At 49.9% G+C, this 26,228-nt stretch overlaps 12 protein-coding genes across 12 annotated transcripts; 6 read left to right on the forward strand and 6 right to left on the reverse strand.

The window, feature by feature from the left end:
* Positions 1–550: 550 nt before the first annotated feature.
* On the forward strand, positions 551–1,940 carry N7518_002004 (WD40 repeat domain-containing protein; the record flags this gene model as incomplete). Its single annotated transcript, XM_057182932.1, has 2 exons — positions 551–801; positions 869–1,940. The coding sequence occupies 2 exons, from the start codon at positions 551–553 to the stop codon at positions 1,938–1,940; spliced, it is 1,323 nt and encodes a 440-aa protein (XP_057044382.1).
* Positions 1,941–2,008: 68 nt separating this feature from the next.
* dbp7 (putative ATP-dependent RNA helicase) lies at positions 2,009–4,294 on the reverse strand (the record flags this gene model as incomplete). The annotated part of the gene is made up of 1 exon (XM_057182933.1): positions 2,009–4,294. The coding sequence occupies one exon, from the start codon at positions 4,292–4,294 to the stop codon at positions 2,009–2,011; it is 2,286 nt and encodes a 761-aa protein (XP_057044383.1).
* Positions 4,295–4,596: 302 nt separating this feature from the next.
* Positions 4,597–5,767, reverse strand: N7518_002006 (pantoate--beta-alanine ligase PAN6; the record flags this gene model as incomplete). Its single annotated transcript, XM_057182934.1, has 2 exons — positions 4,597–5,678; positions 5,731–5,767. The coding sequence occupies 2 exons, from the start codon at positions 5,765–5,767 to the stop codon at positions 4,597–4,599; spliced, it is 1,119 nt and encodes a 372-aa protein (XP_057044384.1).
* Positions 5,768–6,042: 275 nt separating this feature from the next.
* N7518_002007 (lysophospholipid acyltransferase family protein) lies at positions 6,043–8,764 on the forward strand (the record flags this gene model as incomplete). The annotated part of the gene is made up of 6 exons (XM_057182935.1): positions 6,043–6,601; positions 6,663–6,881; positions 6,936–7,191; positions 7,253–8,240; positions 8,296–8,552; positions 8,605–8,764. The coding sequence occupies 6 exons, from the start codon at positions 6,043–6,045 to the stop codon at positions 8,762–8,764; spliced, it is 2,439 nt and encodes an 812-aa protein (XP_057044385.1).
* Positions 8,765–9,368: 604 nt separating this feature from the next.
* On the reverse strand, positions 9,369–13,441 carry N7518_002008 (uncharacterized protein; the record flags this gene model as incomplete). Its single annotated transcript, XM_057182936.1, has 2 exons — positions 9,369–10,317; positions 10,557–13,441. 2 exons carry the CDS (start codon positions 13,439–13,441, stop codon positions 9,369–9,371), a joined length of 3,834 nt encoding a protein of 1,277 aa, XP_057044386.1.
* A 1,267-nt stretch (positions 13,442–14,708) lies between these two features.
* On the forward strand, positions 14,709–15,397 carry N7518_002009 (putative NADH-ubiquinone oxidoreductase 178 kDa subunit; the record flags this gene model as incomplete). The annotated part of the gene is made up of 3 exons (XM_057182937.1): positions 14,709–14,813; positions 14,925–15,169; positions 15,244–15,397. The coding sequence occupies 3 exons, from the start codon at positions 14,709–14,711 to the stop codon at positions 15,395–15,397; spliced, it is 504 nt and encodes a 167-aa protein (XP_057044387.1).
* Positions 15,398–15,597: 200 nt separating this feature from the next.
* N7518_002010 (protein-histidine N-methyltransferase) lies at positions 15,598–16,947 on the reverse strand (the record flags this gene model as incomplete). Its single annotated transcript, XM_057182938.1, has 3 exons — positions 15,598–16,242; positions 16,319–16,612; positions 16,798–16,947. 3 exons carry the CDS (start codon positions 16,945–16,947, stop codon positions 15,598–15,600), a joined length of 1,089 nt encoding a protein of 362 aa, XP_057044388.1.
* Positions 16,948–17,439: 492 nt separating this feature from the next.
* N7518_002011 (cystathionine gamma-lyase CYS3) lies at positions 17,440–18,817 on the reverse strand (the record flags this gene model as incomplete). The annotated part of the gene is made up of 4 exons (XM_057182939.1): positions 17,440–18,003; positions 18,063–18,507; positions 18,567–18,652; positions 18,713–18,817. The coding sequence occupies 4 exons, from the start codon at positions 18,815–18,817 to the stop codon at positions 17,440–17,442; spliced, it is 1,200 nt and encodes a 399-aa protein (XP_057044389.1).
* A 706-nt stretch (positions 18,818–19,523) lies between these two features.
* N7518_002012 (DNA-directed RNA polymerase III subunit RPC25) lies at positions 19,524–20,405 on the reverse strand (the record flags this gene model as incomplete). The annotated part of the gene is made up of 7 exons (XM_057182940.1): positions 19,524–19,568; positions 19,617–19,794; positions 19,847–19,910; positions 19,962–20,048; positions 20,098–20,194; positions 20,250–20,348; positions 20,394–20,405. The coding sequence occupies 7 exons, from the start codon at positions 20,403–20,405 to the stop codon at positions 19,524–19,526; spliced, it is 582 nt and encodes a 193-aa protein (XP_057044390.1).
* A 355-nt stretch (positions 20,406–20,760) lies between these two features.
* Positions 20,761–21,051, forward strand: N7518_002013 (uncharacterized protein; the record flags this gene model as incomplete). Its single annotated transcript, XM_057182941.1, has 1 exon — positions 20,761–21,051. One exon carries the CDS (start codon positions 20,761–20,763, stop codon positions 21,049–21,051), a length of 291 nt encoding a protein of 96 aa, XP_057044391.1.
* Positions 21,052–21,122: 71 nt separating this feature from the next.
* On the forward strand, positions 21,123–22,780 carry N7518_002014 (CCCH zinc finger protein; the record flags this gene model as incomplete). Its single annotated transcript, XM_057182942.1, has 2 exons — positions 21,123–22,616; positions 22,673–22,780. The coding sequence occupies 2 exons, from the start codon at positions 21,123–21,125 to the stop codon at positions 22,778–22,780; spliced, it is 1,602 nt and encodes a 533-aa protein (XP_057044392.1).
* Positions 22,781–23,568: 788 nt separating this feature from the next.
* Positions 23,569–24,382, forward strand: N7518_002015 (GPI anchored serine-threonine rich family protein; the record flags this gene model as incomplete). The annotated part of the gene is made up of 2 exons (XM_057182943.1): positions 23,569–23,782; positions 23,853–24,382. 2 exons carry the CDS (start codon positions 23,569–23,571, stop codon positions 24,380–24,382), a joined length of 744 nt encoding a protein of 247 aa, XP_057044393.1.
* Between the last annotated feature and the right edge of the window lie 1,846 nt (positions 24,383–26,228).

The following is a 26,228-nucleotide window of genomic DNA, read 5'->3' on the forward strand; positions in this document are numbered from 1 at the left end:
CTCTGTACGTATCTAAATATTAACAATATTGGAAACCGTCCAAGCACAAATCTTCAGGAGTGTTGATGTTGATAAGACGTGCTCTAGTCAGAAAGAAGTGGTAGTTATATGGAGGCTTACTACAGCCTGGACCTCGGGAGATTGTTTATCCCTCAACTATCGTATATAAACCGAGTTAATCAGATCGGCCCCGGGGTAAAGGGCAGATTACCGATGTGAGGGAGTCCGTTCCCAAGTTTGCCGAATCGGTCGGCGAAAGTTGCGGTCACAAGTCGATATATAACTGCAATTCACAGCATTAATATTGAGAAAGAAAACTGGACTAAAAAAAACAAAACTCCTTGGCCAGTTCGTTTTCCGCGTCCCTTTTTCTATCAGTGACAGCCATCCAACATAAATATCTAAAAACAGACGCCAAAATCGCCAAAATCGCCAAAAAAGATCACGATGTTGTAGGTGAGGCTCAAGTGTGGCGGTGTAAGCAGGCAATTCCACACACCTCTGCCGAAGATAGAAGTTATCAATAAGCAACAACCACACGGTATTTGGGATGGACACCAAATCAGTTCAAGCTCAATCTCCAGCTACCCCAGTATACATACTTCGTGGGCATGCTTCTCCAATTCATGCCCTGAACATCTACAGCCAGAATTTACGGCTTGTATCCGGCGACGCCAATGGCTGGATCGTCGTTTGGGACCTGGTCACCAAACGCCCTGTGACGGCGTGGAAGGCCCACGAGGGGGCTATTTTGGAGGCGAGAGGCTTTAATGTTGACTTAGGGGCGACTGAGATTTACACGTATGATGATTCATCCACCCCTACCTAACCCTGGAGATATCGGCCATCCTACTAACATCTGCAATAGACATGGCCGCGACCACAAACTATGTGTGTGGAAGCTTCGACCAGAGGATGAATCTTTCCTCGATAAGACGCTTCCAGTGGATGCGGCTGAGTCCGTACAGCCAGAAAGTAAACCGCAGCCGTGGTTGCTCCATTCCTTGCCCGTGAATGCCCTCAATTTCTGTGCATTCTCAATAGCGTTTGTGAATGCGGATGGGCTTCCTGGAGCTCCATCCCAATCCGGAAAACCAGAGAATACTCTCTTTGCAGTACCCAATGCCTTAGACTCTGGTGGTGTCGATATTTTTCACCTACCATCTGAACGCAGGATCAGTACTATCCCATCCGATCAATCCACACAAACTGGAATGCTGATGGCTGTAAATCTCTTCGCGTCACCTTCTGGGGATCTCTACGTCGCCTCTGCGTATGAAGATGGCCATGTGATGGTCTTCGTTCATCGTGGAGCTCTCAAATCGGCCAGCTTTGAGCGTGAGTATATTAGCAGCAACCCTTTGAAATGGGACAAGCTTTACGCTGGCCACCCTCATTCCCAGCCGGTTCTTTCCATAGATGTCGCCCCCTCCCATAGATACTTCATCTCTTCTTCTGCGGATTCTCTGATCGTCAAGCATCCCATCCCCAGCATAGGGTCTGCGGGTTATATCCCTACTCCTGGCTACAAAGAAGAATCCCCTTTGAAGATTGTCAACACAAAGCATTCGGGTCAGCAGGGTCTGCAGATCCGATCGGATGGAAAGGTATTTGCTACTGCTGGCTGGGACGGCAGGATCCGGGTATACTCGGTAAAAACCATGAAAGAGCTGGCTGTGCTGAAGTGGCATAAGGATGGTTGTTATTCTGTAGCGTTTGGGGACACTGAAAGCACGTCTTCGTTGATGTCTTCATCGCCTGAGTCTGCAAGACAAGAACCTCGAGATCCAGATCAGGGCGCAGCAGGACAGACAGTCATCGACGTACGCGACTACTCTCTCGCAACAGTGCAGCAACAACGGAATCAAAAAGTACAAGAAACTCATTGGCTAGCGGCTGGGTCCAAGGACGGGAAGATTTCATTATGGGATATCTACTGAGATAAATGCTAATGCTACAAAACAACCATGCGCCCATGCTTTTTTGAGGGAGTCCACGGAGCGAAAAATCAAGCCAAGTTGAACTCGTTGGCTCCAGACATATGCTCCCTTATCTTGGCTCTCATCTTGCGAGCAGCCTCGTCCGTAACATTTGTTGAAGATGGTTCGTCATCGGCCTTTCTCTTATTGCCTGCAACACCGTTTCGGGCTGCCTTGAAGTCCTTTTTGGTGTCTTCTTGTCCAGGTCGCAGACCGGGGACGTTGATTTTACCTGGTCGATCGCGCAGGGCGAAGCTCTTTGCAAGATGACCTAAGTGAAGTTCCTTAATGTCGAACATGCTTCGCTCAGCTGAGGTGTGAGTCGCGTAAGCTCGAACATGAGATTGGAACGCCCGTCGAGCCATTTCCAGATATTCTGGGTTATCAAGTGCCCAACGCTCCACGTCCATCTGCCAATCGGTCGTCTTCTCCTCCCAGTTCTTCTTTTTGTTGTCGTTGCCGCCAAAACCACGCTTGAGAATCTCGTTTGCATCAGTGCGGGTGAGCGCCTTGCCTCCATCGCGGTAACCACGTTTTAGTACTTCAACATAGTTCTCTTCACAGCCAGGCTGAAGGAAGACGAGGGCACGGCCGTCTCGTCCAACACGAGCAGTACGACCAATACGATGAGTGTGGTCATCAGAGCTGAAGGCAGGGTCGTATTCGACAACCAAGTCCACGTTGGGCAAATCCAAACCACGCGAAGCCACATCAGTACAGATCATGACACAAGCCTCAGTACTGCGAGAGAAAGAGCCAAGGGTGGCGGTTCGAACGTTCTGGGGAAGTGAGCCGTGTAGTCGATGCAAGAGGACCGGATTCGCTGGGGTCGAGAAGGCTCTACCGAGAGCAATGGTGCCATGGGGTGACAGCTTTTCTTTTTCTTCATCTTTCTCATCCTTCTCATCTTTTTCTTCTCCGTCGCTCTTCCTTTGTTGCTCGCGGTCTTGATTCCTTGAGAATAGCTCAAAATGGAAATCGACTACGTCGGCGCAAGACATGAAAACAATCGCCTTCATCACTGATCCCTTTCGCATGAACGTCCTCTTCAAGTAGGCTGTTAATGAGACCAGACGTAGCTTAGCTGGAACAATCGCGTACGATTGCTTGAGCTGGGCGGGGACACGGAATGACTCTTCCTCGTCCTCATTTGGCTTCTCATCGTCCTCGTCGGACGGATCGGCTTTGATGTGTACCGCATCCTTTAAACTGATTTCTCCTAGCTTTTGGACATTCATCTTCAGCGTAGCAGAGCAAAGAATTGTCGTCCGGCGTGTAGGCACACCGGGAACGCGACTCGGGCGTTGCCTAGCGTCAAGTTTCTTGACAATTCCTTGAAGTTCCTCCTCAAATCCCATGTCCATCAAACGATCACCCTCGTCAAGCACGAGCCACCGCACATTGCTGACATCCAGCGCTTCCGTATTGTCGAGATGATCTACCAATCGACCAGGTGTTGCGACAAGAATGTTCAATCCTTTTCTCAACCGTGCCTTCTCTGATTTTTTCTTCTCTCCACCAATTACCGTTCCACAAACAAGCCAGTTCGCACAATGTAGGATGTTCTCCAACACGACGGAGATTTGCTTGCACAGTTCACGGGTGGGTGCCAAAATAATAGCGAATAATCCACTGTCTCGGTGGACTTGGGTATCGTTATGTTCGTTCTTCGCTTTTGAAAGGTCCATAATTCGCTGCACTAGCGGCAGAAGATAAGCCAGCGTCTTTCCGGAACCAGTTTCGGCCTGGATGAAAGCATCGCTTTCTTCCTTCAGCAATTGTGTAATTGAGCTTGTCTGGATAGCTGTCGGCGCCTTAAGTTCCAGCTTTGTGAGCAGATGTGCTGCGAGATTGGGAGACAGGCCCAGATTCGTGAAAGTATCCAGCCCGTCGATCAGCGGCGCATTAGTCGGTTTCGCATCTTCTGCGTCTCTCTCTTCCTTGGGTCCTTCGGGATTGCGCGCTTCGGGATTGCTACTGAATAGCGAGGAAACGAAATGGCGGGGATCTCGGGGATGTTGCTGTTGTCGTCGATCACCGCCAGAGCGCGGGGCGCTAGGACGATTGAACGAGTCTGAATCTTCCGTCCTTTGTCTTTTCACGGGTCGTGCACCGAGTTGGATCTGGTTCGGATTCTTAGATGCTGCATTTCGCGCAGCTGCATCTCCATCTCCGGGTTCTTTCTCAGATACTCGGTGGGCTGAGCGCTTCTTTGCGGTGAGTCGGTCTCGCCATGTTCCTCCCTTGAACTTAGCTTCAGGCTTGATGACACTGTCACCAATGCTAAAGTTCATAAGCATTCCATCGTCCGTCATTTTGAAATATGGTGATCCCCTGTGAAAATGGGGAGGAGTTGTGAAGATTTTTGTTGAACCGGCGATCCAAAAGCTTTCGAGACTTTTTTTTCGGTGCCAAGACTTCCAGGCTCTAAGGCAAATTTTCTCCGCCCTAAGGATTTGGCCCTACTTTGTTTACGTTGAACTGCAAAAGGTAAATGGAGATATATTTGAATATTTTGATGTCTATCTTGCTTTTGAGTAATGTATGCGAGCGGCTTGCTTCCAAACCGTGTTATGCTAAAGTGTTAGATGTTCATTACTGAGTGGTCGATATAGTATCAAGCACGAGGATCCAAAATGATGTTGTCAATCAGTCGCACAGGGACCTTTCCATCACCCAATCCACAGGCTTCGCCTGGCTTAGACTCTTCCAGCGGTGCCATCTTGAATGCGGTACTCAAAACCGCACCCTTAGCGGGGTCAACGACTTCCAGCTCGTCAAGGGTGTCAGGATCGGCAAGAGAAATGTAGTCGACCTCGTAAAGTGCTCTCTCGGATGGCGAAAGGGCTTTTTGTCCGGAAAGGACGGAATCTGTCACATTACGAGCAGCTCCAAGGATATCTGCCCGGCTGTTCTTGCCGCCCAGATATACTTCTTCTGCGGCTTTCAGTGCCTTGTAGATAGTGAGTCCGACGGTTCGTCTCCGGTCGCCCAGGTAGACGTTCCGCGAGCTCAGCGCCAGGCCATCAGGTTCACGCGTAGTTTTAATGATTCGCACTTCAGTACCAACATGGAAATCCTCTACCATGCGCTTGATGACCACAGTTTGCTGCACATCCTTCTGGCCAAAGTAGACACGGTCGGGGGTTGTGATGTTGAAAAGCTTCATGCAGACTGTCGCCACACCCCGGAAGAATACCGGACGAGAAGCGCCCTCCAGTTTGGTGGACAACGGGGTAATTGTGACAAACGAACCGTTTCCATCAACCTCCGACGACGGGGAAAGACCAGGGTACATAACCTTCGAAGTCGGTGCGAAAATGGCGGTGATACGCCCAGCACTTGCACTGTTTTCGCCTAACCGCTCGAGCTCCTCATTCAGCCTTTCCAACTTCTCAACATCAGTATCCCAGGTGCGGGGATAGCTAGACAAATCTTCCGTGACTCCGAATTGTGTGGGATTGACGAAGATGCTGACGAAAATGTCTGTATTCTCGCGAGCAGCTTGTCGAATTAAGGAAAGATGACCCTCATGAAGTGCGCCCATGGTAGGAACGAAGCCTACACTCCGGTTCTTTTGCAACAATTGGCGCCGGAGTCCCCGGATCGAGGGAACATCACGAAAGACTTGAAAGCTGGATGGTCGGCGAACAGATTGCGAAGCCGCGGTCGCGTCGGCAAAGAGCGATGAAGCCGTCACTAGGATAAATTGAGCTTATCTGGAGCTAGAATTTCCACGAAAGAGACATACTCGAAAACGACCTCGCTCCATTGACCAAGCGAGACATCTTGTGTGAGGTTAATGAACGGAAAACGAGCCTGGGATGAGAGCTACGGGCACATCTCAGTCAAGCACACGTGACCTGCCTCGGCTGATCTGGGGAATCCGAGAAAACATCCGGGGGCGATCCGCGGGCTGATTGCCGCTTGAGAGCTTGGGGGTTCAAGCTATGATTTGGTCCCGCACTTCTCCTCTGAGCTTCTCATTTGACTCCTCCTCTTCTTTTCTCTTTCTCGTGAGCTGACTTGAAGTATAACCATTCTCGTCCTGCCCCCTTCTACAATGCCGTCTCCTAAGTCGGCTATTGCCGATGACAACTCGGCGCCGGATCTAGAAATCGTCAACTCACAGTTGACAATACATCCGTCCGGTTTCACTGGAGGTCCGGAAACCCAACATGAACAAATCTCCGAACGCAACCTTGTCAGCAATATGGCGCGATTTCGCGAGAACCCCTTCCACTTTCTCCGGGAAGTGAGCCTGTACATGTCCGGCACGGGATGGCGTGCATATGACAACCCTATCGGTCAACCGATTTACTATTCTGGATTTTCCGAAAAGATGAAGACCTCCATATTGAGCAGCCTACTGCTGCAAAACAAGATTACTGAATTGGCCAATCGTCGACTCATGGTCGAAGAGAAGGAAGGACTGCTGGCAATCAATGAAGGTACAACACTAGACGACAAACGGGCCCGTCGCCGGACCGAGATTGAAGATAATCTTCGGGAAGTCGTGGATACAATGATGGAAAACATGATTTGCAAGATGGAAAGCAAAAAATTTATTCGGGGCGCTTATTACATGTGCACGCAACTTTTGACTCGTGCTTACCATCAAGGTAAATTTTCTCTGCTATACTCATCCTATCGCAAGTCAATTCTAAACGAGATTCACCTTAGGCATCCATGTATCCAGCGAAGAAGTCTTACGTCTAAGATCTGTAGCCGAGACTGCTGCCAAGAAGAAGCAGTCCATTGTTTTCCTGCCTTGTCACAAGTCCCATGTGGATTACGTCTCCCTGCAACTCATATGTTACCGTCTCGGCATTTCTCTTCCTGTCATCGTCGCGGGCGACAATCTGAATATCCCGTTGCTGGGCCCTTTCTTACAACACGCAGGTCCGTTGCAAGACAATTTCCTATTAGCTTTTAGCTAGCACTAACCTGGTTTAGGTGCCATGTGGATTCGGCGCAGCTTTGGAAATGATCCCTTGTATAATACTGTCGTACAAGCTTATATTGATACCCTCCTCCAACAAGGCTTCAACTTCCAATGCTTCATTGAAGGTGGTCGCTCTAGAACTGGGAAACTGCTTTCGCCTAAGTTCGGAATCTTGAATTTCATCATGGACAGTATACTATCAGGTCGGGTTGAAGATCTCATCATCTGTCCCGTCAGCACTCAATACGACAAGGTCATTGAGACTGAGTATGACGCCCCGCTGGTACCCTAACCTTTTGATGAACATTGGCATTAACCCATTCTCTAGGTCATACATTAGCGAGCTTCTTGGTCAACCGAAGCCAAAGGAGAACTTGGCTGATTTCATTTCTTCGTCCTCGGTTTTGACCTTGAAGCTAGGCCGAGTTGATGTTCGTTTCCACGAGCCATGGAGTCTCCGAGACTTTATTGGCCAGCAACTTACGCGACTAGATCGCCCCAGCACCGACATCAATAACAAACTTAGCTATGCTGATCGAGGCCGCATTCTAAGAACATTCGGTTATCGGGTTTTGTCCGATATCAACGACGTGTCTGTGATGATGCCAACCGCTCTTGTGGGAACCGTGCTCTTGACCTTACGCGGCCGCGGAGTCGGAAAGGGCGAATTGGTGCGCCGATTGGACTGGCTTTGCGATCGGGTGCGAGCCAAAGGTGGAAGGGTCGCACACTTCTATCGCTCGCCAACTGAGACGGTGGTTGACCGTGCGCTAGAAGTCCTGGGACCTAAACTCGTTGGTGTGATCTCAGGTTTAGTCGAGCCAACTTACTATGCGGTAGATCGTTTCCACCTGTCCTTTTACCGGAACATGCTCATCCACCTTTTCATCACTGAAGCGCTGGTTTCTGTGGCTATGTACACAAAGATCAAGCAAGGGGGTGGGCCTGCCAATCAAATAATCACCTACGAGGATTTGAAGAAACAGGTATTATTCCTGTCGCAGGTTTTCCGCGGTGAATTCATTTTCCCACCTGAGGGCTTGACTCACAATCTCGATAAAACTTTGCGTGGGCTGGAGAAGGATGATGTGATCAAGATCACTCGTGATGAATCCGGCACGCCACTTTATGTTGAATTGAGCGAGTCTGAGCGACTATGCGGTCGCGAGAACTATGACTTCTACTGCTTCTTGATCTGGCCTTTCATCGAGGCCTCTTGGCTTGGCTCGGTGTCTCTTCTTGGATTGACGCCGCCTCTCGATAGTCCGAAGGAAGTTTGGATCGATTCGAAGAAAGCACAAGATAGTGCTCAAGTCGTGAGTTATATTTCCCATGCTATACCGACTATTTCATTAACATTCACATCCACAGCTTGGTAAAACGTTATACCACCAAGGTGATCTCTCCTACTTCGAGGCAGTCAACAAGGAGACCCTCAAGAATTCTTATCAACGATTTGAAGAAGAGGGTATTATCTTAGTTGCGAAGAACAAAGGATCGCGTGTCGGTCCGTCTCTCAGGCTGGCTCCTGAATGGGTACCCCAGCGTGACGAAGCTACTGGAAAGGTTCTAGCTGGCGGTCGACTGTGGGACTTTGTTGAATTGATTGCACATTCCCGTCGCGAGGGGTGAGTTCATTATTCACACTATCTCTGCCAATATACGACTAACATTTCACAGCAAAAACCGTCGTGACGGTGCAACTGTTTCCTCCCGCGTTCTTATCATGTCTGATCTTGTTGGACGGAAGCTGTTCGAAAACGCCGCAGCATCGGTGCCTGCCGATGTGTCGTCGCGGCAAATGCGCCGGAATGCAATTGGAGCTGAGGCAAAGCTCTAGTCATTCCCTTTTGATACCCATGTACGCACATTGTACAGGCTGCTTCTATATGTAGCTCATCCTACGTGTCATAATCTCAATGCACATATCTTAGTAAACATCTCCCTGTCTATAGCTAAGCATTAATTATCAGCTAATAGATGCCACCTATAGAATCAAATAAGTCATACATCGCTTCAAAAAGAGGAGTAGCCTAGATTCACCTGTCAGATTTAAGAGTGGGGATATCTGGATACGAACCAACTTACGCGGGCCTTCGGGGTCTTCGATCTCTTTTTATAGTAAGGTCCATATAAAAGTCCAGAATCTAGAGGCATAAGTCGAAGCAATAGATCAACGATTCAAATATGGCGTACAATGTACAATATATATGGAGTAACGTAGGTAAAAAGTCGTTTCTCTAACTCGTTAACATTGTTGCTGTTCACATACAATCTTCAATAAATAATCAAATATAAAAACAACATAAGACGAATCAAATCCAAATCCGCTGAACTGTTCCCCGTAAAATCCCAAAACAGAAAAAGATGAAAAGACAAAGGAAAAACAAAAGAAAAAATGGCTCGACCGCTATAGAAACAATATATCGAAGTCACCGACCAAATCACACCGTCACAAACTGACCCTTCACACCCGGACTCGTGGGAGCCGACCGAACAGTCATAACCTTCGGAGAGGAAACATCGATTGACAACTTCTCAATAGCCTTGGTGGCCAGGGGCGACCTAGGAGGTGTCGTGACCAGAGAATCGGTAGACCTTTTCGCAAACTCCTGAAGCCGACCCATAATGACCGGGGAATCAGAGTACAGTAGAATACCCTGCGAGTAAGTACATGCGGTAGCTTTCTCTTCATCACTAGCGAAGTCCTCGTGAGCAGCCTCGCGCGTAATACGCGGGAAGGTGCGCAGTACGACATGGCGAGTGGGCTCGCTCGACGGGGTGTGTTTCTGATCTTTGCTGGTAGCGTACTCCAGCCAGCCCTCGTTCGAGACACTCTCTGCGTCCGGGGCGGGGAAATTGGCAACGACGAGCTCGCGCTCGACCCGTGCGTGTCTCCATGTCTCGGCGGCGAGTTTGACGATCTTTCGGACGCCCATTAGGAGGGAGTCGAGGTGCTTGGGATCGGCAAAGTGCTTGATGTGGTCGATGATTTCGTCGACGATGACTGCTGCTGCTACGTTGATTGATTGTTTGGCGTCTGAGGTGGTGTAGGCTGCTTTCAGGGTCTGTTGGCGCCAGAATGCCTCACGGCGGACGGACTTGCGCCGGATGTCCATAGATAGCATCTGGAAAAAGGTGTCGGCCTTGTCATATCGCCGGCCTAGGGTGAAGAGGAAGGGTTGGAAGACTCGGAAGGTTAGGGTTTTTGAGATGATATGCTGGATGTAAGCACATCGTAGTTCGCGGGAGGCTGGAGTATTGTCGAGGAAAGGTGGAAGTTCGGATGGAATTTTGGAAAGGATATCCTTGGGGGGATCAATGGGGAGATATCCGAAATGCTCCTTGGATAGATTGTGGATGAGCTGCGAGAGCTCTGTGAAGCAGTCAAGACTAGAAAGAAAGAGTTTATTAGATCATGTCCATTTATCGTAATCGTAATCGTTATCGTTATCGTTATCAACATGAATCTTTAAGATAATATATGCCCGCCGTGCGCCGATGCCAAACAAAGGAAAGGTAGAGAATGAATGACTTGTCTTTGAAGACAAAGACGAAAACCGAAATCAAAAGAAGAAGAAAAAAAAGGACCCGAAAAATTAAAATCCACAGGGCTTCAAAGACTGACTTACAAGAATTGATCGCCCTTCGTATTCTTGAGGTCAGTGGCCTCTCCTAGGCTGGACAGTGTCTTTCTCAGCCTTTCGCAATCCGCGCCCAAGTTATCGATGGTAGTTCGCATTCCATCCACTGCGCGCTGGAGGTGCTGCTCCTTGACAATACCGTCTCCTTCCAATTTTTCTTTCTCTCGCTCGGCACTGGAAAGCTCGCTATCTTTCTCGGATATTTGCTGCTCCAAGGCAGCGCGCTCTGTGGTCCAAAGCTGCTCTTTCTCATTGAAGTGAGCTTCCAGGTCTGCGATCTTATCATCCAATTCTTTGGCAGCAGCAGCGAGTTGTTCGTCGTGGGATTGTCGCAGGGCGTCCAATTCACCAGCATGGCTTTGTCGCAGGGAGTCTAATTCATCAGCATGGGCTTTTCGAAGTTCTTCCGATTCTTGTGCGTTCTTCTGGTGGGTTTCTTCCAGCTCTGCGAGCTTGGCTGCCAGTTCCTCACGTGTCGATGAGAGTTCGGTGAGTCGGGCTTGCAGCTCGGTCTCCTTGGATTCCAAAGCAGCGATCTGGGATGCCACTTCTGTCTTAGTGGCCTCCAGCTCGGTGCGCTGGGTTTCGAAGGATTCCTGCAATTGGGCTTTTTCTTTCGCCCATTCGGCTTGACTAGCTTCGTGTTCACTGCGAAGTTCGCACTCACGACTCTCTAGAGCCTCGGCTGCCGTTTTCTCATCCTCCGCCTTGATCTCCTCAAATAATTCAGTGAGCTCCTCCTTCTGTGCCACAAGAGCCTTCTCCTGTTCCTCGTTTTGAGTCTCCAGCGCTTTCTCGTGGGCTTCGGTTAGCTCCTGGATGCTTTCATTCAGCTGGTTGATTTGTCCCTCGAGTTCGACCCTAGTTTCAGAAAGCTCCTCGTTGGACTTCTGCTGGACAGCTATGCCATCTTCAAGGTCCTTCTGCTTCTCCTGCAGATCTCCCAGTTGGAGACGCAACTCACTGATGGTGTGCCTCAACTTGGCATCTTCTTCAGCACTTTCATTGGCTGTCTTCTTCATTTGAGCTTGCAGAGCTTCAATATAGTAGTCTTTGTGCATTAGAGCTTGCTCGTGCAGGTTTTCAATATGCTTCATCTCAGCCTCTCGGCTCGAGAGCTTGCTGTGGGTGTTACGATACCCATTAAGGAGGCTGTTGATATCTGGAAGCGCCGACTGGATGCGTTGAAGAAGCTCAATGTGATCACCGTCGTTGTCTGGGGGAGATCCATTCTCATGGGGTTGGCCATTGCCCATGGACAGGTTTTGAAGGGCCTGATATGATGCTGCATATGATGGATCTGGGATGCTGTAGCTCCTATAATGGCCTTCCGATAGGTGCTGAGGAGAATAATGCCCATAAGGAGGCATCGTTCCGGCAGGGCTCATGACAGGAGATTGAAGAGCATACGTTCCATTCCGGGTGGAAGGCGGTTCATGGGGAGGCATTGGCGCAGCTGGTGGATTATGAGGTGGAGGAGTTGCAGTTGGTGATATAGTTGGGGACATTTGAGGGTAGTGGGATCGTGCAAGCGGGCTACTGACTTTGGGCACCGGTGAGGCAATGTGAGCTACTGGTGAGGCGTAAGGTGCCGGGGAACCTGCGTAGGGTCCGGGTAAGCTGTAAGGTACTGGAGAGCCAGCGTAAGGTGTGGATGAGGTGTAAGGCACTTGGGAACCAGCGTACGGCACTGGAGCGTAAAGCGCCGGTGAGGCGTAGGGTACCGGAGAAGAATAGGCGTTCGGCGAGACGTACGGCACCGGGGAGGCAGCGTACGGCACTGGCGAAGCGTAGGGGTTTGGTGAGGCGTATGGGTTTGGCGACGCGTAGGGGTTTGGCGACGCGTAGGGGTTTGGCGACGCGTAAGGTGGTGGCGCAGAGTAGGGGACAGGTGAAGCGTAAGGGGAATACGCTGATGGTCCGGGATAATAATGTTGGTTATCCTGGGAAGGACTTGACATATACCGTGCTTCAGTCAAGGATGGGGAAGGCAAAGGCACACAGGCGGCCACAGGGGAGAATAGGTCCGCCGGTAGTGATGAGACTACAGTCGTCTCTTCAGGGCGCTCGGCTTGATTGGGCTTGTCTTGCTTGTTATGGTCGTTCAAGGGCTCCTTTGCTTCTAGATCCGGGATAGGCTGAACCACACTTGCTTCTTCCACAGGCGGCTCCTCGGATTCCGTGCCCTCGATGGGAGGCTGGGCCGAGCTTGCTTCGACGGCCGGCTCTTTGGTTTCAGTTTCTTCGATGGGGAGCTGAGTTGAGCTTGGCTCGTCCAAGGGTGGTACTTCGTTGACAGGCTCGTCGACTACAGGTGATGATTGATCCACGACAGGGTCAGGGATGTCTTGGGGTGAAGCCTTGTCGTCTAACGTCTCATGTGCTGATACGCGGGTTTCGTGTACAGGCGATACTGAATCCACGACAGGGTCGGAGACGACTTGGGGTGGAGTGTCGTTGTCGAGTACCTCGTTTGCTAATACGGGGTTGTCGAGTACATGTGGTTCTTGGTCTGCGACAGGGTTGGAGCTGTTTTGGGGTGGATTGTCGTCGTCGAGCACTTCATATGCTAATACGGGGTTGTCGAGTACAGATGGGACAGGGTTGGAGCTGTCTTGGGGTGCAGTCTCGTCGTCGAGTACCTCGTATGCTGATACAGGAAGTGGCGTCGTTACTTCAACGTCTGTATTGCCAGCAGTAGACTCTTCTGTTACTTGCTCTGGTTCCTGCGCCTTGAGTTCAGGGCTGCCAGGAGCAGGAGTAGTGGTAGTTGTCTGAGTCTCTGTGACCTCTGGGCTCTTCCCCTTCTTAACCTTCTTGGTGGCTGCCTTGCCATTTTTGTCTTTGGCCTTGTTCTTCTTGCCCGCGGCCATTGCGGTAGAGTGATGCGTGCCCAAGACTTCTTGCTTCTGACAGACGTGTTACCAATAGGATCAATGTGCTAAATGGAGCATGAGTGATAGTTCCGATCATATGGGATGAATGCACTGTACATTTGCAACAAGCCCTGTGGCGATAGCTCAAGATATAGCCCAAAAAATCGACTATAGTTAAGAGGTATTGAAACTTTGGGATACCTAAAAGCGTAAGCCAAGTGACTTCGGTGGATCGGGCAGAGACCTAAACTCTTTGGCTGTGACCGCGAATGAAGACCCACGAAAGCGCCGATATTTTTGGGGTGTAAGACCAAAAGACCACAGGAAAGGAAAAAAGGAAAGAAAAAGACCAACCCGATCGAATTTTGCAAAAATATCTCAAAATTTACATCCCAACGTTGTCTGGGCACAACAGCGGACCGACCCTTAGCGTATTGATACCCATCCAACCTCCCAATGTGCGAGAGGGCCATCAATTAGACGCCAGTGCCGGGAATTATTGGGGGCAAAAACAAGATCCGAATCCACTCGTATTCCATTCTGAACTGAAGCGAGACCAGTTGGGAGATGCCATGGCATTGGGCATCAAATTGTGGATTTGGGCGATCGAGATAGGTGGGGAACTCGACACCGACAGGCTGACATGTCCGATCGAGACCCGAAGACATGGGAATTGAAATGAGGCGATATAGCAAAAGTGTGGTCAATTGGCAATAGTGAGGCTGCCATCGGACAACACATATTACTAGATGAGGTTTCGAACATACGGCGATATTGGACATGCAGATTGTCTACTCCGGACTTTGTATGCCAAGTAGATCGGGCTTCAGTTTTATTTTGGTGTTTTGTATCTGTACATAGTACTACGCAGAGTGCATTGCATTGCATATAGTACTGATGTATCTATTGATCATGGGAGTCTTGCAATGCGATACTAAATGCATACGACATGACATATACGGAGTAAGTACACTGGGTTGGTTCACCTACCCTCTACACGAACATGAGAGAATGAGAATATCAGATCAATTCCAGTTGAAATATGAGTCCATATAACAATATAACAGTCAGCCTAAATACACCTAAATACACCTGACTATAACTAATAAGCTAACCAATAAACGAAGATCTTAGACCACATAGTTAGGGAGCGACCCTAAGCCCAATACGGACATCACGTGTCATCGACTTTCACTTTCCGCCTCGCCCTATCATCACTCCCCAAAGGGTCATCGATTCATAACCAATTGCTTCCCTCCACACAATGTTCGCTGCCAGACGATCTGCTCCTTCGACGCGGCAGCTGCTGCGCACCCAGCGCCGCTGGGGTTCTCACGCCGCCCATGAGCCCGTGAACGAAGGTCTCGGCGTAAGCTCTTCTCCCCCGCCCACCGCGACCAGACCCGAGTTTGGAAGTAGAGCAAGATATGCCTCGATCGCCCACGACTACTTGGCTAACTCTTCCATGTACACCTAACAGCGCAGCTTCTACGTCACATCTGGCACCATCGCTTCCGCCTTCGTCCTCTACCACGTTTCCAAGTCCATCAAGGAATCCGGCGAGGCATCTTGGATGACCGGCCTCATTAACAAGTGGACGCCTTCCCAGGAGGTCTTCGAGCAGCGCAATGCTATCCACACCGCTATCATGGATAAGGCTGCTTTTGATCGCCACTTGCTTGGCAGTCAAGGCCCAGCCGAGGCCTTCGCCCACAGACAGCCCGAGTATGTCATCTTGTTGCTCCGGAAATGCTTTTCATTGTTGTCGTGCTGACTGTGCTCTTTTTCTTTTTCCCCAGAATGTTGAACGCTGGCTCTCCGTTCAACGTTTCGCCCGGTTCGCAGGCCGACCTGAGCCATGTCGTGGCTCACTACCAGCGCAAGAACCAGGAGATTGAGGAGTCTCGGGTCGCGCGGACGAAGGACGGCAAGGTCGTGTCGCTCTACGATTAAATGGGGGTATCTTTTCTCTTTAGTCAACTGTCTAAGTAGACACGTGTGGAGGAAAAATCATGTACATATACGTTGGGACTTGACGTTCAATCCAGCACCTGATAATTGGATTTTCTTTTGTTTTTGATCTAACACCTAGATCCTCGCCGAATATCGGCTGAATGCTGGTTTTGGATATTCATTTTATTATCGAATTCGCCCTAAGGCCCGCTTGACGGTACAACCTCCAAAACTACTCTGCCCACACCCTCAGATTGGACGTCCAATTTATGCTGCACATCCAGCTCATTGGCAGAGACAGTATCGAGCACGGCAAGGAACTCATCAACGCCACCACCAACTCCGAAATAAACCTTCTTCGCCGCGACGAGAGCCCGACTTTTCACCGAAGCAGTGTTCGAGCGGCGCAGCAGCGCCAAAAGCGTCTCGGAAAACGCAGCCAGCGATGCGGGTGAGTAAATGGTCTCACTAGCAAGAACTAGAGTCTTGCGAGCATTATCACCGGACGAGAAGACCAAATCCACAAACTCGGGCGACCAAGCGCCTGAAATGAAATCAACCGAGATCCCACGCTGAGTAAGATCATCTTTGAATTCTTGAACCAGCTCAGGCGTGATATCCAGCTCTTCGTCTTGCCCTCGTGCAGTTGACACGGCTGAAACAGCGGTTTGAGGGCGGCTATTGTGCCACGTCAAAAGGAGATTCGGGAGCGTGACAAGACGGAGCACGTCAGAGTTGTAGTCTGCAAAAGTAAAGAGTGTCTTTATTTGGCTCTGGCCGGGCTGGGCTTGGCTAAGAAGACGGGCGAACAGTGTCAATGATGGAACTGCTGTGCCTGCGCCGAGCTGTTCATTCATGTTAGCTTTCTTGCCCCTGGTGGCTTTTGGGGGAAAGCTTCCACATGGCGGATGATTTACGCACCTCAATAATATGGATGTCCGCCGGGCTATCGGAGGATTCGTTAAGAATGTCCTCATTGAGGGAGAGCTTGGCTAGATCCAAGGCACATTCCCAAGTTTTGAAGCCGCCTTCATAGAAATTGGGCGTGATGTCGCCTTTTTCAATACCGGCAATAAGCTCTTCATTATCGTGGCCTGCGCTGTCTTCGGCCATGAGCTGGGTGCGAATGTCAAAGATCTCTCGACGAGCGACGGCCAGAGGCGTATCGCTGATTGCGAGCTTATTGTAGAAGATTTGAGAGGGAAGAATTGAAAGCTGTCATCTTGATTAGATTTTGACTCTGTTGGAAAGGTATGATGCATTTCAAAGTAATGAATTCATGCTTTCATGCTCTCGTCGATGATACTCTTCGGCCCGAATTGGGATTTAGAACATACTCGCCAACTCAAAACATTATAATACGCATAATTGAGAATGAAATATATTGCTTGATCACTTACCCATTCATTCATATCATGTTTACTCGCTTTCACGAGCTCAGGAAGAGAATTGCCCACGGCTTGCTGAGAAGGCACATCCGAGAAATCTTGATTGATCTCTGAATCGTCAATGTCGATATCATCCCCCGAGAATCCGAAACTGAAGGCCATCTTCACTTGAATAAGACGGCTGTCTCTCCTTCCAAGACACCTAGTATTGTGTAGGTGGGTTGTCTGAAGTGGCCCGGGTGGTGAATTTGTCGAAATTGCAGGTTGTGGACAGACTCGCACCAGTTTTGGTAAAAACTGTATATTCAAGGGCAAGGAAGAACTGATCAAATAGTAATTTAGTTCCGAGGCCTTCTTTTCACAGATGCTGTGATCTGATTTCAATACTCCGTACAAAAAATTGCATGGTGGAATGATGACTAAGCGGATATCTGGTGGGGACTTAGTTAGGCAAAGAATTATTATTTATACAAACCTTGGAGACAACGGATTGGAATGCTATTTTGAAACTGTTAGAGTCGGGCTGTAATAACTGTAATATGATTTTGTAATGCTCTAACTCATAATGCCATATCCAAGTGATTAGAAACTGATGCTGTCTATTCCAATATTAAATGCAAGCCGAAGACATGAACTTTAAATTAAGGGCTGCGTTTAAGCCTTCTGAGCCACCGCAGCCAAGCTGAGAGCCTGCAACACATCAGCGTGCAGATCCACTGCGTCCTCAATACCACAGCTCATGCGCACAAGGTCATCGAAGACACCGGCCGCCTCGCGCTGTTCCTTGGGAATGCCTGCATGGGTCATGCTGGAAGGCACCTCACACAGACTCTCAACACCACCCAGACTCTCCGCAAGAGTGAAGATCTTAGTGAACTTGCAGAAATCGTGTGCAGCCTGCTGGCCTCCCTTGATACGGAAGCTGAGCATACCACCGCCCATACCATCACGGTGCTGCTTGAGGGCAATAGCGCGGTGGGGGTGGGAGTCAATACCGGGGTAGTTGACGGAGATGACGTGGGGAGAGGACTCAAGGGCCTTGGCGATAACAGTGGCGTTCTTTGACGCCTCGCGGGCGCGCAGATGCAAGGTCTTCAGACCGCGGTGAGCGAGCCAGCAGTCGAATGCGGAGGGGACGGCGCCAATCGCATTCTGCAGGAAGCCGAGGCGCTCTTTAAGGGTCTCGGAATTGAAAGCAGCCACGCCCATAAGGACATCCTAGGTTCGAGTTAGCTGGATTGATACTGGCAAGGTGTAAATTGGCAGTAAGAACTCACGGAGTGGCCATTAATGTACTTAGTTACGGAGTGAACAACAATATCGGCACCGTGGTCCAATGGATTCTGGACGTAGGGGCTCATGAAAGTGTTATCGACAACAACCTGAATGCCATGCTGGTGGGCAATGTTGGCAACAGCCCGGATATCCACCAAGCCAAGGGTTGGGTTGGAGGGGGTCTCAATCCAAACGAGCTTGGTCTCGGGGCGGATCAACTTCTCCACATCCGACTCAATGGAGGGGGTGAAGGTGACCTGGACACCGTGCGCCGAAGCAACCTTGGTGAAGTATCGGTGGGTACCGCCGTAAACATCGGAGACCGAAATGACATGCGAGCCAGCAGCAAGAGATTGGAGGATATTGGCCGTAGCAGCGGAGCCGGAAGAGAAGGCCAGAGCGTACTTGGCATGCTCAAGAGCCGCGATGGCTTGCTCGAAATTATCACTGCGGGGGGTATTAGTCCGCCTGATCGATGTGTCAAACCGTTGGACTAATAAACTGACCGGTTGGGGTTGGAGCTCCGCGTGTACTCGTACAGACCAACGGGGTTTCCAACACTAGTCTGAGCATATGTGGTCGACAGAGAGATCTAGTCAAAGCATCGTTAATTCCGCCTTTCTTTCTCTCCTCCCTAGATTGATAAGCTTACCGGAGCAATGACAGCGCCGGTCACCGGGTCATGAGGCGAGCCGGCGTGGACAGCCAGTGTCCCAAAGCCACGCTCAGAAGTGTGTCCGTTTTCAATGGAACCCATTGTGTATAGAGAAGATGATTTTAAGGCAATTGAAAGAGGCGAGGGGTAGGTTATATGTTTATCGATAAGATGAGATCACCCGCTTTCTTTGTATGACTTGTCTGAAACCGGAATGAGACACGGATTGCGAATCTGATTGATAATCAGGAGCGATGGCGAATAACAGATTCAATGTCTGCTTTTGGATGTTTTCGTGCTGAAAAATTCAACCGAGGGAGAAAAAATTCGTCAGAATCCTTTTACATACTACCAACCTTGGGGGGCAGATGACGATGGATCGCGCGATTTCGACTGGACGAGAGACCGACGGAGCTCCACCGGCTGCCGGCAATTCTGCTCGGAGAACCGTTTGGATACGCCGATGAGTCGGAGAGTCGGAGAGTTCGGCACTTGCCGCATTGATCTCCTAATTGGTGTGTACTATACTACAGTTATGCAGTATATTTTATATGCATGTCCGTTATTTTTGGAGGGAAGTACATAGTTACACTTGCTCAGGTGTATCCCCTGTCAAATAGCTTTACACTGTCATCTCGGCTCACTACACATGGTCACTCAGGTATCTCTATATTCACTGGCATTGATTCGTATGGGTATCTGATCTGACTCTAAAACAAATTTTATGGGCGCTGAGAACGGGTCGCGATAGGCGAACAATAAGACAGTCTAATGAGACATCAAATGGTGGTTTGCTGGTAGCAGCAGCCTACCACCAAGTGATGGGTCCCGTTCCACCCATTTGCATCGAGCCCTAAAACATGGTTAGTGAGAGTTAGAAAATCAATACGGAGAGACCAACAAGAATAGAATACGGAGGGCGCCTCTCCTGTGGGGTTTCATCTGCAACATCTGGAGCATTGGGGATTTGGTCATGCCACTCTTCTGATTCGACTCGGAATCGTACAACCTCTCCTACATCGAAGAAGAATTCCGTTCCACCTTCACTCTCCCAGATCCAGACTTGCTCGGCATAGTCGCTGCAAGACACATTAGCATTTTAGATTTGACATGAGGGGAGAATCAGCTCACAATCGGGACTTCTCCATAAGCATTTGTGGCGGGATGAGAATGTCATTGAAGAATTCGATGCCAACTGGACTTCGTTAGTTTTGACGAGCACTGAGTTTTCATGCTGGAAACTCACTCTTAATTCCATGTTCTGTGCCGCTAGCGATCTTTCCAAGCATGATCTCCCCTTTGAAGGGTCGGAAAACAATCATGCGGAATTTAACTATGATAGTCAGTAAAGAGCTCACACTCGAGAAAGGGGTGGCATCTACCGTTGACATTAACCAACCCCGTTCCGTGGCCAATCAGGCCATCGGAAGACTCAAGTAGGTCATAGAAGCTGATGCAGAGGCCAATTTTTTGAATAACCTAGAGCGCGGAATAAGGATCGAGAAACTGAAAGGAAGAAGCTTGAATTGCGTACTTTATTGGCATACTTTGCATTGATGTTGTCTTCAAGTGCAACTGCACTGAACTTGGAGAAATCCTCAGGTGAAATCTGAATCAAGTCCGATATGGTGGTCTGCCGGTGTTAGAAAAAAGTCTTATATATGGGCGTCAAACTTACTAGGATAAACATGGTGACGGCGAGGAAGGTGCAGCCAGAAGATTGGTCTGACTAGGCAAGGACGAAGTGAAAAGGCTTAAATCTCTTTTCCCGTTTTACCATTGTCACGAAGCAATCAACGATCAAAAACCCTTCTGAGATTATTGCTCCGCCTAGAATCCCGCCCACACGTGACCCCGGGACGGAAGCTTTCAATTTCAACCTCCACTCCGCTAATAAACTAAACTTAAGAGATTATTCTTGTGTTGGTGCTGGAGTCTCCAGCAAACCAAGGCTCTCGTCATGAGCTCGCAGGGATTCTCTTTCCCTCCCCCGCCGCCTCCGCCGCCAGCGACCAACCAACTGCCGGCTCACCACCCGACCCAACATGGACAGAGTTGGGGTGGACGCGGTGGACATGGCGGAGGTCAGAGGGGACGTGGCAGAGGACAGGGAAACCGAGGCCGAGGAGGAAATCATGCAGAAAGTGGACGAGCGCCATCATATCCTCCTCCTACAGGTTTCAACTACGCGCAACCAATGTACGGCGGATATCCCCAACCTCTTCCTACAGCACCTTATATGCCTCCCCAACCCTACCATCATGGACAAACGCCGGCCTTTCAACATCCTCAAAACCCACCTCCATTTCCATCTCAACAATATCCCCAGTCGGTAGCTCCGGGGAACTATCAACACTACAATACGCCCAACCTTCCTCCACCTTACCCTCCCACAACTCCGACATACATGCAAGGTTTACAACCTCCGCATGGCCATCAACCAAACAACCAAGCAATGATGCCTCCCATATCATGGCGCAATGAGATGCAAGGTGCGGTGCCATACATGGGGGCTCAACCGGGGCAAGCACGAGGGCCACGACCTCCTCATGCGTATGGCAATCAGGGTCCGAAACCCAAGAATACCCAAAAGCGGGATCACTCATCTGCATTCAACAAACCTCAATCAACTGCGCCTCGAACCCCCGCAGCGCCTGCCGTTCCAAGCTTCGGCAACCCTCTACCCTCAAAGCCACCACCCGCCGCAGACTCGACAGCCAACAGAAAGGCGAAGAAGAGAAAAAGGAAGCACAATCAACTTGGACTGACCCCTAATACCGAGGACCACGAGTCAAGCGAAGAAGAGGTTGACGAAGACGAAGAATCGAAGCTGGCGCAAAGTGGATCTGGCGCAACACCACTTCAGGTCTCATACAAAGGAAAAACGGCAACATTACAAACACCGTCCGATATTGCCGCTTGGATTGCAGAACGGAAGAAGAAGTTCCCCACGCAAGCTCGGGTTGAAGAAAAGAAAAAGTCAATGGAGGAGGCAAAGGCAGCCCGCGAGTTAACTCGCCAACAAAAGCAAAAGGAGCAACAGGACAAGCGAAAAGAGCATACACAAAAACAAAATGAACACAAGACAGATCCCGCTGCAGATGCAACGACAAACGCCCAGCGCAGAGAGAAGATTCGGCGCAACCTTGAACGAGAGGAGAAACGAATCCAAAAGGCCATGGCCGAGACCGAAGCTGCTCGCCTCCGAATGGAAGCTTTACAGAAGGAGGCATTGAGCCTAAATGAAGACTTTAACCAAGACGAAGATACGGGTAGCACAATCGAGCAACCGGCCCCGGTTATCAAAGCTGAACCCGCAACCGCGGTGCCAGAGCCAGCTATGAAAACCGAATCCGAAAACGCGGTAACGGAGCCAGCCACTAAGACTGAACTAGAGACCGCGGTTCCGGAGGCGACCATGAAAATCGAGCCCCATGGCCCAATTCCAGAGCCCGCGCAATCAACCGTGGAAAGCGGAGATGCGACAGATGCGCAAGGTGTTCCTGGGCTTTTGTTCGAGTCCCATCATCTCGAGCACACAATCAAGACCGAGCACCCCACCGACCATGACTTGGATGCCATGGAGCTCGCATCCGATCACGGGGCCAGTGATTGGACCTCCTCGGGTGCTTCTGGCTCAGATTCAGACTCTGACCCTGACAGCGATGACTCTGCGCCAGAGCAAGTAACTTCACGTCGCACGGGACCAGAGCGAGTGCCACCGCCACCCCGCCAAGGCAAAAAGACCGTCTGCCGCTATTTTGCACGTAATGGCCACTGTAACCGTGGCGACCAGTGTAAATTCCTCCATGAGAATGACTCTGAACGACCCTCTAAGGCCAGGGCAAAGCCTACGGAGAAGAAGGAGAAAGAGACGAAACGCAAGGGACTTTATCAAGCTGTGAGAGCCTTATTTATTGATTTTGCTCCTATTGAAGCTGTACTGACTGGGATTAGTTGCTGGACCGACAGCAGCAAGACGATGACCGCCGGGCAATGGAAGTGATATTCTGGCTCGGTCAGAACAATATGCTGGATGCCCCACACGATACCCCAATGAATTAGCGTTAGAACTGGAACTACGAAACATTGAAGCGCAAGGATGAAGTGGAAAAGGTCATAGCTCGGAGGCGTAGGGGGCTTTGGTCGGATTTCTAACTCGGATGAATACCCGAACCCTCAGTCGCGTGGCTCCGATAGTACAACATACAGAGTCAGCGACAAAGGATTGAAAGCGAAAAAACATGCCAAAAACATACCAAAAATTATGTTGAATCACATCTGATCCCCATTATTCTGCCTAGCCAATTATCGATGTATCCAATGATGTGATCTAAATTTATCCCCCAAAAAGAGGGTTGTCTCGTCGAAGTGACTGTAACCGACCAAAGTGGATATCGTCATTTAAGGTCACGTCGAGTTCAGACCAGTCAACGCCGGAGATGCCCTGCCAAGCGAGGGAAGATGGCCGTTAGTGGTCCGAAAACTCGTGGATCACCGCCACGCTCTCTTTTTTATCGGTTTTCCCTCTTTTGCCCTGGATTTGTCTCCTATTAGGGCCTCGCGGGCCCTCTTTGGGCTGGACGGTGGCCAATCACTCGCCTTGCTTCCTTTGTATTTGTTTTTCCTCGTCCCTTTGACTCTGCCGGCTGTGCCTAGCTCCTTATCCATGGGGCACATGCCCTCTTAGTTATAAAGCTAAGACCAAATATCCCCGACGGCCGGTCTTTTCTTCTATATTTGCCCCTTCAGACGCCTTCCACTCCTTTGAGGCTCTTCTGATTTCACTCTTTTATCCGCATCTCCCACTTGAACATTCGTTTTTCCCAACCTATATACATATACCAGTCATAATGCGCTTCTTCATCTCTCTCGCTGTCGCCGCCATGGCCGCCGTCGCCGCGGCGAACAGCAAGGCTAACCCCTTCAGCATTCCCGTCGAGGGTTACACCTTCAAGGTCGGCGAGCCTACCGCTCTGAAGTGGGAGCCTACCACCGACGGCACTGTCAGTTTGATCTTGCAGTGGGGAGCCGTGATCAGCGGTAACTCCGGCACTGTCATTGCCTGTAAGCAACCTCGGGATCCATCCGAATGACTAATATTCCCCGATAAGGCACGGAGTCTGACTATCACCAGCGAATATCGATAACGACGGCAGCTACACATGGGATGTGCCCTCCAAGCTGGCCGCCCAGCCAGACTACACCATTAAGATCGTCTCGGACGATGATAGCGACGACTACAACTACATCGGCCGTTTCACCGTCGAGGGCTCCACCGTTCAGGTCACCTCTACCTCTTCCACTGCCAGCTCGACCACCGCGTCCACTTCCACTCAGTCATCCACCGAGTCATCTACCTCGACCACCCACACCACTACCTCGGAGAAGTCGACCTCGACTTCTTCGGCCACCACCACCAGCTCCCCCACTACTTTGACCACCGCTTCCAGCAATGCCACCAGCACTGCCACCAGTACCTCTGCCTCCGCCACCGAGTCCTCGGCGAAGTCCACCTCGGCCAGCGCCAGCGGTAGCGCCAGCTCCTCGAGCGCTGCTAGCTCCACGCCCGCATCCCAGAGCGCCGTGCCCACCACCAACGCCGGTATCGCCAACCGTGTCTCTGGTGGCATGCTGGCCCTCGTTGCCGCTGCTCTGATGCTGTAGATTTCCATGCATGCAGATGTTGTCAGGAAGACCTTGTTGCAAAGTCACGTTGACATGCTTTATTGATGTATATTTTTTTTTCTTTCTTCACTTCTCCGATTGGCTGTTTCCTGAAACAGCCAATCAATTTGTGTTATTGCCTGTCCCTTTTCTGGGGTGCAGCTGTACAAAACATCCTCTTCTTTGACTACGGTCGGGATTGTGGCTTTGTTATTATTTGATATATTATTTGTGTCTCCGTCAGCGGTAATGACTGTATACTCCCTACAATCTACTTTATAATTGTGTATTCCCTTTTCTAATTTGATATCCGATTCATCCGAGTGAATCTGTCAAAAAGACAGTGGGGGAAATAATTAATTTGGATAGTCCCGCGTCCACTTTTTTAATTGTAGTCTAATCTCGCTGGTAGGTACAGTTGAATCACATATAATAGATGACTGCTAGATCTCTAGCTGTGGGGAGTATATATGTACTCCGCGAACATTACCTATTCAGATTCAAACAGGCTATCCTCCCAGTAAGGGGCCTCTCTCACCGAAGTACAAAGTAGTACTCCGTACGAAGGACATAAAATAATGATCGTCCATCGGTGGAGACGGTGGCCTTGAAAAAACCAAGCAAATTTCCCTACTAAGTAGGGATTTTCTCGTCTCCACAGGGTTGGAGTTGCGGTTCTACATCATTGTTGTACCTTGCAAAGTCTGATAAGCACTTTGGGTTATTCTCCTTCTAGTTTTTGACTAGTTCCGACTAGTTACAACTCTTTTATTTTCCTTTAGCGATTTGAACTGTGTTGTATAATCAAGCCTCGAGTCGATCTCCGCGGATTGTGGGCGAGTGTATCGCAATACTTGCAAGGTTCACGAAGTACATGACATGGACACCCTATGTACCTTCATAGGCACATAAAACTATATAGTACTCAGAAATACTCATCGCTTACGACATTGTCTTGACCAAGTCCTCGGCTTGTCCCACTTGACCATGTGCCTGACTCGTGACCACACAGGCACCAGCCTCCAGGTACCAGGCTCTCTGCGATGAAATGTCAATCTGCTGAGCGACTCGACGTTTCAGGTCTCCGTGAACAATGTCATTGCCAGGTGGACTACCGTACCATGTGTTTCCAATATTTCCAGGGTCTACTTACTCCCTAATAGTTCGGACTATGCTAGGCTGCTAGGCACCCGCGCCATGGAAAAAGCAACCCTGGCATAAAAAAGACTCCCCATCCAATGCATGGCTCTTGACACACCGCATAAGCAACATGGGAGCCCCAAGCAAATGAACCACGTCGCTCATGTCTATTCTTATAATAGCACCCTGGCATCGTCATCAAAAGCTCGGCTCCAAGCAAGGGCCTTCACGAATCTATGATCGCAGGAACAGTCCACTCCACCTCGTGACTGCAGAGGAAGCAAGGCTCCTAGCACTATGAAGGGCTTTTGCTGGAAATCCTGAAACATTCTGTCCATCCGGTCAATCAATAGGGCGGATTATGGATCTGGGCTCTGATCTATCAATTGACCCATGCCCTTCGCCAAAGAAAAATGTGATTGCCTATATGCAATGGATGCAGAAGACATGCAGAAACCGGGGTCCTCGCTATCCACCTTCTTTTGAAACATGAATGGCCCAGCTTGTTCTTTTGTGTCACGTTGCTACAGTATGACATCGGTTATTGGTTGGTTGCTGCGAACGATGACATGACAGCTGGGTTTGCAATGATCGAACCCCCTAACTTGCAGCAGAGCCCATTCAGGGCTGGAGGATGATGAAGATATTTATTTTCGCTAGAATCTGGGCTATGCTGCATAATTTGCTTATTATAAAGGTGCTGTTG

Source organism: Penicillium psychrosexuale (assembly GCF_028828465.1).
Source record: "Penicillium psychrosexuale strain IBT 29551 chromosome Unknown utg000002l, whole genome shotgun sequence".
Classification (NCBI taxonomy): Eukaryota; Fungi; Ascomycota; class Eurotiomycetes; order Eurotiales; family Aspergillaceae; genus Penicillium; species Penicillium psychrosexuale.